Here is a 13,764-nt window from a genome sequence, read left to right as displayed (position 1 = left end):
TTACTGTGGCAACACATACAATACTTGGATACTAATGCTCTCTAGCTTAACTCGTCAATCCATGAGAAACTCAAGGCTTGAAACAATTCAGGCAGGAAGAGATAAATCATCCAAACAAAATACTTAATCAACCCCATCCTGATTAAGAGTCGTGCTATTTAAGAAATGAGAATTGCAACAAATTTCACAACAGATTGAATTGAGGTGTTGTTATTGACAGATATAATATGGACAGCAACTGTTACTAGACCAGGGACAGGTGAACAATAAGTAGAGAGCTCGGCAAGGATCAGTAAACCTCTGCAGCCATACCATTCATGGGTAAACTCTGGCGCTTCTCCACAAATGCTGATGGAAACCACCCTGCTTTACCCTTGCATTCTCCTTCTGACCATCCCGATGGACTCACCTAAGATATATTGAATTAGTATCACAGTTGAGCAAATAGAATATATTTCATCCTAATACAATTTAAATATCGAGAGTGACAAATAAACCATCACTAGTTTCACGTCTCAAATAGAGATGCATCCTTATACAATTTAAGGCGGCACTGATTGATCACAACTATAAGGAACACAAACTAATGCTCATTATCACCATTACAGCCCTGATTCTGCTACCCCAAAAGTTGTCTAGTCTTTTCAAGTTGACATGCAAAAGTTTGTATGCTATAATTGAGTAAGCTTATGATTTCGTTTATAATAAAAAGTGTTGAAGCATATCCGTGAATATTAGTCAGAGATACTAGGTGGTCATATATAAGGAAACTAAGGTTTTGTTAATGTCTCTCGTGCTCTAGGTAAAGCAATCTATGTACTCTTTTATCGAGTCATTCAGTAAAGATATAGGGTCTAAGTATTTTCTTTCTTCCTGTCTCTTTGAGTTCTTAAAATATTTACAAGGTATTAGAGCCACAAAGAGAGTGGGATCGAAATCACAACTGTAGCTTTATCTTCTTCTGGTGGTCAGTGTTAAAAATAAGTAAAAGAACCCTATTCACGTATCATCATTTCTACTCTGACACTGAGACCACCACCGGTCGTCATTTCAAGTCCTTTGTTTTTCATCCACTGCTCTTCATCCTCAAGAGCACCCAGAATCAGTTGTCTTCAAGAGCAAAGTCATCATCCTCCGTTGTCTGTCTCAGATCTGCTTCGATTGTCTCTGAGAGATATGGGATCTCGTCAGCCACTGGTCTCTACATTGTCGTCAGTGGAGTTGTCATTCGCTGCAGCCTCGTCAATCTTGTTGCTGGCATAATTGTGTTTGGGGAAGTCTACCACAAGTCAAGCATTTCTGTTCTCTACCTTCATTCTGACGTGCATCCTTCTCGATCGTCGTCAAAGGATTTGCATCTCCGTCAAAATCAAGCTACGGTCCTCACTAGTTTGCTGGCACTAGTTTTCTGTTCTCCACCTTCATTCCGGCGTGCATCCTTCTCAATCAGGGTCAAAGGATTTGCATCTCCGTCAAAATCAAGCTATGGTCCTCACTAGTTTGCTGGTACTAGTCTTAGTTTTCTTTTTTTGTTCTGTTTTCTTTTCAATACTCAAAGAAGGATTTTAAAAAAAGGACTTTCTAGGGTACCGTTGGTGCTGCAATTGCAGCACCTCATCTTCAGAAACTCTCCCAAAATCTGGTCAACACTCAACAATGCCTCTAGGGATGCTATCCATTGTCGGAATCTCTCTCAATTGTAAGCGGCACTGACGAGCAGAGGCACCGTTGTCAAATATTCAGTCATCTATGACCGCCAGAATCCAGCACACCTTAATTAAGTGGACAAAGTTGAGTGCTGTAGAGTGAAGCGGTTTAGTTTGCCACAACTCATGTTGGGTTCCCACATGATTTTATCAAAGTTGTGTGGGAATGCAGTGTTAACTTTCTGATAATGTGTTTCCTTGGCATTTGTCAGATCCAGTGATCATGTGGATTACATTCAACTTTATCATGTAAGGTCCAGCTTACACAATTGTTATTATCTCAAATTCATAACTAAGCGTTCACATCCCTTGTCTAGTGTATGGTCCAGCTTACAGTGTTTGGTCAGTCTTTCGAAGAAAGTCGCAGGTCATATGCAAGCTGGACACTCTAGCCTCAGGGGGAGTCTTGAATTATATATATGAATCAGCAATCAGTAGGTGGTCGGTCATAAATAAGGAAATTAGGGTTCTCTTAGTGTCTCTCATGCTCTCTAAGTAGAGCCATCTACGTACTCTTTTTTCTAAGTCATTTACTAAAAATGTAGGGCTTATTTTCTCTCTTCCTCTATCTAGGAGATCCTAAAATATTTACCCAAGGGAGTAAAAAAAAAAAAATTCCTATCACCAGCACAGACAAGGAAGAGCACAACTTGAATGGGAAGAGATACACGCTTGATGATATGTATAGCTACCTCAAAGAAAAACATACTAAATCAGCCAAGATGATGGCAAAGAGAGAGGGGAAATATTAGGAAAATAGATATTCAGTAGATGTAAGATTCACAAACAGATATTGCCGCATTGCTGGCATTTTTAGATCTTTGAAGTATCTATGATAAATTGAAAGCTTTTCCTAGAAACAGTGATCATATACTGGTTGCTAAAGCTGCAATCTCAGGAAAACTTCTAGATGCTTCAGAAAGAGCATTACCTACACATTAAAGGAGAATTGAAGTTGTTGCTTTCCAAAATGACACTGCTTAATCATCTTTATTAACTAGATGCATCAAAATTCACTTGCTAGATGATCACTCAACGAGACAATTAAGTAGGAAAAAAGAGTACCATCCAATAAATACACAAGAAAAACAAATACCTTTCGCACGACAACATAGTCACCCACTGCCAGGCTCAATTCCTTCTCTGATTCAGCATCAAAATTATGCATTGCCTGCATTAGAAGATACAAACAACAGAAAAAAAAAGTGTTGTAGTCTGTTTTAGTGAGTTTTAAAACAACAGATGATTCATGATTACAAGACCAAGAATTAACTTGACCCATAACCCAGCAGATGAAAAGGAGGGGCAACAGAAGAAGAAAATTAATAACTCCTACAGGAAGATGATATATCTTAGCACTCCAACTTGAAAGGAAATGGATAAATCGGCACAAAAAAAAAAAAAAAATCCCTACTCTCTCCCTCTGCCTCTCCCTCTCTCTCTTTCTCTCTCTCCACCACAATGTTCAAGACTCAAGAATACAAGGCTGTCCGAGTCCCTCCTCACTTGATATACTTGTTTTGCAGAGTTTTATAATGAATACACTGGATATAGCTTAAACCTATCCTTAATTCTGATACTTAAAGATTTTTCAAGATTCCTACTTATTGACAAGTCTTTGTTCGTTTGCCAACCTACTTAGAAACATGGCATGAAAATAATAAGGATGATTTATTGAATATATTAAGTGCAGTGGCTGCAGCAGTAGCATCAGCAGCTGGCTGGAAATGGTAATGGTGGCAATGGCCACAACAGCTGAGCCCCTACACCATTTCATTGATCATCTAATTGTCAATGCTGCCTAGCTAATTGACTGTGGTGAGAAAGGGGGACTAATAAACTATGCAAGTTTTGTGAAAAGGACTTTGCGTTGCCCGGAAAGTCAACTATATATTGTCTACTTACAAGAAAATGATTTCCTACCACTACTTTGAGGAGTAAATGCGTCCTCAGTATAAACACTAATCATGTTGACGCACCAAACAAAAGTTACAGCATAGTATTTGTGAACCAATAAAATGCATTACAAACCTCAGCCAAGAAATACGGTGTTTTCCCTGAACTACTTTCTGATAAAATCACAGGAGGAGCAGATTCCTTCTGCTGTTTATCTGAAACCATCTGAAACAAAACTCCCAAGAAACTACTAGTTATACAGTGCTTGAAAGAAAACAACCAAACCCTGCAAAATCTAAAAAGCATAGAACCAAACCTCAGCTTCAACTTCACCGAGAATAGCAGCTACTCTCAAATGGTAGGTCCTCTCTCCTTCAACCTTAAAATTGGTAAGCATCATGATACATCAAAAATCCAATAATGGTATGAGCCGACAGTAAGTTCATCGATATAGAGATTGTTTAATCATTTTACCATTGAGACCAGCCTTTGGAAAGTAACTCTTTCTTGCTGAGATCCAACAGCTGCCAGTGCCGTGGCAGCTTCTTTTCCAAGAACAGCCATATTTGCCTTCAATTCCTGCATCTTTGCTTCAGCTGCATGCAGCTTAGCAACATTTTCAGGTATTGGAGTTTCTCTAACTCGAGCTTGTCTTCTAGAAACTTCCGCGGCCTGCGAGCTTTTCAGGTAGATTGTGAATTACAGCTTTCACATGATTTAATCATAATGGAATGAGGAAGTGAGGACTCCAGCATAACAATCAGTGCCTGCTGAAACAATTCCTACGAAATTCTAGCTTTTCATTACCTGCAACTCTGCTTCCTGTCTCATTCGACTGTAACGCTGAGCAAGATGACGAGCATCTTCCAAGGGAGCACCAGTAATCATAGCTCTCAAGGGTTCTAAGATCTGACAAAGGGGAACGGGATAAGTACAACATGAACATGTTGTCCTCACTGAGCTTATAAAGCTGTAATCTAAATCAGCATTGGCCTTTGTACTTAATGACAGATTTATTAGCTCAAAAGCAAAAAGGTAATTAATTTGTAAGCTTCATTGGACAAAGCACATTTCGGATGTTGTGAGAACTAAGGCCCCATGACATCATTGGATTCCACACTACTGAAACTATCAAGGCTGCTATTCCTGCATGTGGAGGTGGCCATATAAATCCTCTTGCATCACTTAATTCTTTGTGGAAAAGTTTGATAGTCCCTCAAAAGATGAGGACCAAAAACATCACTCCTTGCTAACTTAGAACATACCTCTCCGAAAATCAAGGGTATGCTTTCTACATGGATGACCTTTTGCAGTTCTATGTCTTCTCCAAACATTCGTGGTCATGCCAGCCAATACCATCAAGCCCGATGCATAATGAGTTATCGTTTCAAGTTATAGTTTTTGAAGATATATCGGGGGGTAACTAGGCCATTTGTCAAACTCTATGTGTTTGCCGTTGAATTACCCAACCTCAGTTCACATAACATGCAATAAACAAGAGAGATACAAAGAATTGGGTGCATATATGCTTTGTCCATGTTGCACAAAATATAGAATTTGTAAGGCAAGTACAGAGTTCTTATACTTGGCATCCAAAAGAATCTGAGAAAGCTGACCTGTGAATATAATAGCTTATTATACTCTTCTTGCTCCTTTCCGACATGTTTAAGAGAATCGCCATATACAGCTGCTGCCTTGGCTAGAATGTTGTCATGGATATTCTCAGCTCCATATTTGCAACAGTCTTCAGATAATTTGGTTCCTGATGTATTAATTATTCAGTCTTGGCCACATCACACTATACAATAGGACATATACAGACAGAAGAATCGTATGATTGAAAAAAAGATGGAAAACCACACCCTGTTTTGAGGAAAGCAGAGACCGAGGAGATACCTGTTTCAATTTGTTTATATCCTAGAGCTGTAAATCCCTCTGCAGCCTTTACAATATCTCTCTGAAAGTCCTGTCAGAAAAATTGAGAATTGGATACGAACACTTTGAAGTCCCATACTAAATCAGCTAACAAGTACAGTACATCAGGTGAATCACCCAGTTCTCTGTATTCGTCCCATAAAAGTCCACGCATTTATGAGTGGATTACAAATGCAGTCAATGCATTTATCATCAACACCATTTTCTTTCTATTTATTGTCTTTTCTTTTATCATGCCTCTTGTGGTAAATTCTTGTCCTGTGAACACCTTACCAAACTCATGGAACAAGCAAGATGAGACCCAAAGCTTAGAGAGGGCCCAACAAAAGATTATTTGTACTTATTAGTGTGGAGAATCAAGTATACACAGAAGCATGTTCCTTAACCATTAAAACAGCCCCATGGAGTTACAATGTAAGTCTACCATTCCAGGCATGGATTTGAACCTATAACCTCCTTGCATAGGGGCACATGCTCACAAGTCAAACCAATTACTTCCTCTATTCATTTTCACTCGAATTTGGAGCTTATCGAATAGTTACTTGCAAAGTGTAGGTGAATTTAGACCGCTTAATAGTACTGTAATAGCCGTACTATTGTAGAGATATGACCAACAAAGATAAACCGTTTGTAACTAATAAGAACATAGTATCTCTAACTGGGTAACTTAAGCATGTAGGGGTGAAACCACCAGATATTACTAGCTAATGAATGGATATATCGATGGTCAGTACATCGAACTCAATCACTGGAAGATGTGAACACATCATTATATTCCATGTCTCCATCAAATTTTGGTGCCTCACTGGGCACAATTTGGTGGGCAAGAATGGTCCTATCAATACTTTCATTAGTTTCGGGAGGTAATGCCGCCAGTGGAGCACGTACCACAAGCAAATTACTTTTACAGATAGCAATTTATCAGATAACAAGATATCATTGGTCGTCATAAGCTTGTAATGTGCATCATGTTTGTGATAGGTCATCTCGATTGCTTCCCTAGTTTGCTAAGCCTTCAACAATGATGAAAGCTAGCGCCAGTCACGAAAGTGCTTTCTCATTTACACTGTCAATCAACCGTTCCTCATAATACTTCAGGGGAGACAGTTTATGTATTCCCATAATGGGGCCAAGTCATTCCGCTTCACCCCAATTAAATAAATACAGTCTCATACTGTAGATAATAGCAGACTGGATCTAGCTTTACATTGAAATAGACCCACCACATTACCGAGTTGAAGCTTTCATTTCTAAGATTCCGAGGAAGCTAAAATCTATCTGAGACACTACAGCCAAATGCAATGATTGATTCAACCATCATAGAGACCATACCCCCCACCTGTTCTCTATGAACGGTAATAACGAATTAAATCATTCACAGTCACCAACTATAGAATGACAAAATCAAGGGGCTAAAGCCATCTTTACCTTGGAAGCGCGAGTAGCCCGGTAAAGTTTCTCGAGCTGTTGATGTCTCTGCATTTCAACCTCATCTATAACCATCACATCGGACCTCTCATAGCCAGTCCCGCTGAACTGCTTAATCACAGCCTAGAACCACACAAGCAATAGCATAATCAACATCGGTATCGCAGTAAGAGCAGGAAAAATAAGAAAGGATAAAGTTTTGCAGAAGGATATTGCACACGCATTCGCTCGCCAAAGTGGTACCGCAATATATCCACACTACACACAGCTGGATCTAAACTCATAATGCCAATCAGTTATGACCCAGGAATGAGCAATTTTGACTAACGCCAACAACTGTTTTGACTTCGATTCAAACAGGAAAACATCGCGAGATTGAATACGAGACTAAAAGATCAGTTCATTTGCGATTCTCGGAACTCTCTGCGGAAGCTGGAATCAATCGCTTCTCCACCGACTAGCTGCACTGGAGTCGAATAGAGAAGCTCGAAAGAAGAACCTGTTGCTGCTTGGCAACTTGCTCCCTGAGCTTGCTAGCTTGTTTCCTCAGCGCGTCCATTGCGACCTCCGCAAGCAGACGTAACTTCTCCTCTGTGTCTCGAGTGGGGCAAGGAGGAGGAGATGAAGGAGGAGGAGGAGGAGAAGACGGAAGCTGAATCGAAGCTCTGGTCTGCTTCTCTCGAACTGGTTTTGAGAAGGCCTTGGACTTCGGTTCTTGAAAAAGCCCAAGCAAGAGCCCATCGCAAACCCAATAAATTGAACCCAAATCTCTCTCTCTCTCTCTCTCTCTCAAAAGTAATCATGTCTTTGTGGGGCATGAATAATTTAAACTGCCTATTTATTAGGGCGGGGCATACTGGACCGACCAACTTGGGAACCACCCGAACCAGACCAAATCGGCATGTGCTGTTCCTTTAGACATTGGTGGTAAAATTCATTTGCCACGATCTTTATTTTTGATTGATGGTGTGTTCTTTATGCCTTGGTGGGGATCATTATTTATTAGAACTCATATTGTCATTGAAGACACAACCACATCATGCATCAATTTGGTATCGAATCACAAAGTTAAACTCGTTTTCAGTGATTCCTTCGGTTATCCATCTTACGCTTTTGTTAAACAAAATGTCCGATCGGGTTTCAAGAGGCTTGTCCTTGAAGCAAGCACTTAACGAAAGGCAGAGGATCTCTAGAGAAAAATGAAACGGAGTTCTCAATCTCTTGGAGAATCCGACGAGACATGAGCAGCAAGAGACCTCCTATTAATTACCACGACTTGACAATCTAGATCCCCATCAAAATTCCGGTGATGAATTCAACGACATCGGAGGCAATTCTATCGGTCGGATTGCTGAGTTAGGAGGAGAAGAAGAAGGCGCGAGGAGAACGATCGTGAAGTCAGAGTGGGGACACCAAAATTTGAGAGTAACCTCAATCCGGACCGGTTTGCCGATTGGTTACATGCCATCGAGCGAGTATTTGACTTCCATTTGTACTCGGACGAAAAGCATGGCAAGGTTGATGTTCTTAAGTTGAAAAAGTATGCTTCCCTTTGGTGAACAAAATTGAAGAATCGGAGAGTCGAGAGGAAAAAAAATCAAATTAAATTCCGGGAAAAACCCAAAGAGAATTATGAAGAAAAGATTCTTGTCCAATAACTATAAGCAAGACATGTTCCTCAAAATGAATTCTACGAAACAACATGGAATGAGCATCAAAGAATATATCGTGGAATTTGAACAACTTATTGTGAGGCAAAATGTTGTAGGAATGCGGGAGTAGACCATGGCCCGTTTCCTTGATGGTATGAATAGGGAGATTGTCGATTGGTTGACCTTTTAACCATATCGGCTTTTCGAAAAAGTTTGCGAATTGGCCATGGAAGTGGAGATCCAACTAAAGCGTGGCTAGGGATTGTTGACCAGATCTTTGATAAGGGGGATATCCTTCTTTTAAGGGTTATTTGTAGCGAAATTGAGAATACATCAGCAAAGAAGAAAGGCAAAGAGAAAGCCACTAAGTTTGTCAAAGAACTCCCAAAAAGACTTACTATAATGTTCAAAAGTGCTTTAAGTGCCACGGTTATGAAAATTTCAAGCCGATTGTCCTAACTAAAGGATTATGACCCTTCAAGAAAACAAGAAGATCAATATGAGATCGTGGAGCAGCCGGATGAGGGAGAATTGCTCATTATCGGAAGAACTTTGCACTACATAATTGTTCCAAACCTGGATGAGCAAAGGGAGAATTGCTTTAAACTAATTGTATCATTAATGAGAAGGTTTGTAATTTGATCATTGACAAGGGAAGCTGCACCAATGTAGCCTTCATAACACTCATCGACAAGTTGAGTTAGTTATCCATTTCCAAGCATCCCCAACCACACATGTCGTAATGGCTAAACAAAGGAAATCTCCAAATGACTAAACAAGCCTTGGTTTCGTTTTCAATAGGGAGAAATTACTAATATCGAGTCTTGTGTGATGTCATTTCCATGGATGCGTGTCACTTGTTATAAGAAAGGTCCTCACAATTTGATAGAAAAACTGTCCATATGGACCGAAAAACACTTGCTCATTCTAGAAGTGACAGAAACTAATCACCTTTGCACCTTTAAGCCGCTTCTCGAACCACGAAAATCAACTTGGGAAGGAAAACACGACTCAGGAAAATTTGTTCCTAAATAAAACATGGGTGGAGAGAGCCATTCACCCAAAAAAAAAAAAAAGTTTTTAATTTGCTTATGGTTGAAATTTGAATATGGTGAGATAGAGAGACCCCTATGGATGAGTTTGAAGATGTTTTTTATGCACCACCCATATTACCTCCCATAAGAGGAATTGAGCATTGAATTGATTTGCTTCCTCATGCTTCTCTATCCAATAAAGTAGCTTATCGGTGTGATCCCGAGGAAACCAAAGAGCCACAATGGCAAGTTGATCAGGTAATTGCAAGATGTTACGTGAGGGAGAACATGAATCCTTGCTCGGGTTCCAGCGTTACTTGTGCCGAAGAATGATGTTTCATATAGGATGTGCATCGATAGTCGAACTAATCACGATCAAGTATAGGTACCACATTCCTAGACTTGACGACATGCTTGATGAGTTGCATGAATCAATAGTGTTTCAAAGATCGATCCGAGGAGTGGTTACCGTCAAATCTGAACGAGAAAATGAGACTAATGGAAAACAACATTTAGAACTAAAGGAAGCCTTTATGAGTGGCTCGTATGTCAAATTGTCAAATGCTCCCAGCACCTTTATGAGGCTCATGAACAAGATCTTTCACCCCTTGGTCAATTTTTGGTTCTTTATTTCGACGACATTCTCATTTATAATAGGAACGAGGAGGAGAATGTATCTCATTTAAGGCATTTTTTTAAAGTCTTGAGAAAGCATAAGCTCTATCCAAAGATCAAGAATTACCCGTTCTTTTTTACAAGCGTCATATTCTTGGGTTATGTAGTTTCCAAGGGTCGGATCTCTAGCAATCGGTCCAAGGTGGAAGCAATGAAGGCTTAGCCAATTCCCAAATCGGATTCTGATGGAAGGAACTTCCATATACTTTCTTCTTTTTACTAATGATTTGTGAAGAATTTCAGCTCCTATTTTAAAACGCATGAAGAATGGAACATTCAATTGGACTGAGGTTGTTCACAATGTCTTTGAAATTATAAAACAAAAACTTTGTGAGTCTCATGTCCTTACCCTTTCAGACTTTAATGAAGTGTTTGAGGGTGCATGCGATTCAAGTGGAGTCTGCATCGGTAGGGGTGTCAACGGTTCGGTTCAAACCGAACCTAATCTCAACTCAAACCGAATATGACCCGAACCAAAAATTTGGTTTGGCTAGGTGAGAATACTTATTTATTTTTGCGAGTGAGTCTCAAAAGTCAATCGTTCAAATGTGTCCTCTCTCTCTCTCTCTCTCTCTCTCTCTCTCTCTCTCTCTCTCTCTCCTTTTGTCTCTCTCCTATTTTCCTCTGCTTTTCCACCGTCTCTCGCTCTATTGACCCTCCCGAGGGAGATTGTCATGCTTGTTTTGTCCACTACCTTATAGTGCAGCTATAAATTATTCTCCAATTGGCGAACTAGGAAAAGAAATGTTCACCTCCGAAAAATTAAAAGACACGCTTTTAGTCATCCTCTTCTCTCTCTCTCTCTCTCTCTCTCTCTCTCTCTCTCTCTCTCCTTCTAAAATCTTCCATTGTTGTCTTCACTTAAAAACAACCGTCTCCCAACGATCCCCCTCTTTCAAGAAGAGCTTCGTCACATCTTCCATGGAGGCTGCTACTCTCCGCTCTCCTTCCTTCAAAGAGGAAGGTGAAGGTCTTGGGAGAAATGAGGAGGAGAGAGAAGGATAGTCGGAGACTAAAGTTTTTCTAGGGTTTTGATAGTAAGGGGTTAGGTTTTGATCTGCATTTTTGAAAGATATAAAAAAAAATTGAAATCCAAACCAAGTCAAACCGAACCACCGAATTACCCAAAATCCTTTACCTATTACTCGAACCAAATGAGATCCGAACCGAAAAAACTCGAAATTTTCGGTTCCATTCAATTTTTGACCCCACTTCGCATTGGGACTATTCTCACCAAAGTCCAAAGGCCTCTAATATATTTTAGTGAAAAGATAGAAGGTCGAGGATGAATTATTCTACCGACGACAATCGGTTCTCTACAATCGTAAGGGCTCTTGACCATTGAAGTCACTTTCTAAGGCCCCAATAGTTCATTCTCCATTTTAATCACGAGACTCTAAAGTATGCTAGTGGCCAACATAAACTTAACTTGAGACACGTCAAATGGATGGAGTTCCTCCAATCTCTTTCCTTTGTCTAGAAATATAAACCTAGTAAGGACTAATGTTGTAGCAGATGCAATGTCGAGAAGGTAATTGATGATCATTGTTCTGGACTAAAGGATCTTTGGGTTCAAAGAACTCAAAGCTGAAGATCCAGAGTTCTACCCATCATCAACAATTGCAAATATGGAGTTCATGGTGCCTATTCAATTCCAAATGGATTCTTATTTGAGAGAAACAAACTCCATGTACCAAAGATTTTCTTTAGAGAGCTTCTAGTTCGAGAAGCACATGGTGGAGGATTGGTAGGTCACTTTAGAATCAATAGAACTCTTAAAACCTTTCAAGACCATTTTTATTAGCCAAAGATGAATAGAGATGTACATATAAACATTTGAGCAGGCAATCATTTCCATCGGGGGCATTATACTCTTCTTCCACTTTGGATATAGCCTTGGGAGGATGTGTATGTTTTATTGTGGTACTTCCAAGAACTCAAACGAAGAAAGATGTGGTCGTGGATTGATTTTTGAAAATTTTGTGTAGTGTCATAAGATGGATAATGTTTCTCACATGGATGAGATGTATTTTAAGGAGATTATTTACCTACATGGAGTTTCTAAAACCATTGTGTTGGATCAAGATTCCAAGTCCCCCAAATTACTTTTGGAAGACCACATGGAGAATGCTTGACACTTAACTCCTATTTAGTATAATTTGTCATATACAAACCGATGGCCAAACTAAGGTAAGTAAATATGCCATCACTACTCTTAAGTTTGGTGAGTAAGACTTTGAAGGACTAGGATTTAAAGTTATTGCACGCTGAATTTACTAATAATTGATTGCCAATTTACACAACTGGTTATTCACCTTTTGAAGTTATGTATGGAGTCATACCTCTCACACCAATCAACTTGATTCTCATTCCATCCAACTTGAAAGTCAACTATGAAGCTGAATTCGACCAAGAAAAAAAAAACTATGAAGCTCAAGAGAGCCAAAGTGATGAAGAAGTTCCATGAGCGGATTCGATCCAAGATTGAAAAGACGAACGAGTCTTATAAAAAGAAGTCAAACAAGCATATAAAGAGGCCTCAATTTCAACCAGGTGATCTTGGGTTGATACACTCGAGGAAGAAAATATTTCATCTCCAGAAAAGAATAAGCTTATACCTAGAGTTGATGGTCCATTTAAAGTGCTTGAGAGAAATGGCGACAATGTGTACAAAGTTAATCTTCCTAGAAATTATAGTTTCTCGGCAACTTTCAATGTGGGATATGTAGGCCTAACAAATTTGAGGCCAAATCTCAATCAACCCGGGGAGATTGATATAGGAGCATCAAGTCCTATCGAACAAATCTCAAGCTCAAATCTGGTATTGTCAATTGATGTAGCACAATCCTTAATCTTGCAAGCAAAGGCCAACTATGGCTACAATTTAATTCAATAGGTTCAAGGAGGAAGATGTCGATTTCATATGAAAGTTGTCAATTCAATGGACTAAGTTGCCAGGCTGTTGATCGACTACCAAGATTTCGATTTACAAGTTTATTGTCGATTGTGAAGCTACTAATTGACTACCTAATGGCTGGGGGCTATTCTAGTTGGTCTCCATAGCTGTTTGTTGATCTTCTAGAGTATCCATTCGGCTTCCAAGGTTAGTGAACAAATTTGGAGAGTCTAATATTAGTACTATGCATTTGGTCATAGTTAAATGCATTTAGTCCTAGTTTTATGCCTCTGTATTCGTCTTAGTTATGTAAATATGCCAAAATCAATTCCTAAGAGTCATGTTCTTTTGTTTAGCGTAATCCTTCTTTAAATAAAGATGTAATCTCATTTGTATGGAGACCAAACTTACATTTGAATATACCTTACATTTTCCTCAAGTAAGCAAAATTCTAATTTCGGTCCTTTATCCAAACATCTTTGGTGGTGAACCAAAAAGTCTTTTATCCTAATATGGAGCATGTTCTTTGGGCCTTTGTGATA

At 39.4% G+C, this 13,764-nt stretch overlaps 1 protein-coding gene and 1 long non-coding RNA gene across 2 annotated transcripts; both read right to left on the bottom strand.

Moving 5' to 3' along the window:
• On the bottom strand, window positions 1–7,635 carry LOC115753002 (SH3 domain-containing protein 3). Its single transcript, XM_030691464.2, has 10 exons — window positions 7,465–7,635; window positions 6,966–7,088; window positions 5,499–5,568; window positions 5,219–5,364; window positions 4,410–4,511; window positions 4,077–4,274; window positions 3,919–3,981; window positions 3,738–3,827; window positions 2,803–2,877; window positions 1–409 (listed from the first exon to the last, which is right to left on the bottom strand). The coding sequence occupies exons 1-10, from the start codon at window positions 7,522–7,524 to the stop codon at window positions 290–292; spliced, it is 1,047 nt and encodes a 348-aa protein (XP_030547324.1). The 5' UTR covers window positions 7,525–7,635; the 3' UTR covers window positions 1–289.
• LOC115753003 lies at window positions 507–2,794 on the bottom strand. The gene is made up of 2 exons (XR_007199690.1): window positions 1,579–2,794; window positions 507–1,358 (listed from the first exon to the last, which is right to left on the bottom strand). It is a non-coding gene; the product is annotated as an uncharacterized LOC115753003 (long non-coding RNA).
• Window positions 7,636–13,764: the final 6,129 nt, after the last annotated feature.

Source organism: Rhodamnia argentea, chromosome 9, assembly GCF_020921035.1.
Source record: "Rhodamnia argentea isolate NSW1041297 chromosome 9, ASM2092103v1, whole genome shotgun sequence".
Lineage (NCBI taxonomy): Eukaryota > Viridiplantae > Streptophyta > Magnoliopsida > Myrtales > Myrtaceae > Rhodamnia > Rhodamnia argentea.
The sequence above is the reverse complement of the archived record's forward strand: the minus strand, read 5'-3'. Positions and strand labels throughout refer to the sequence as shown.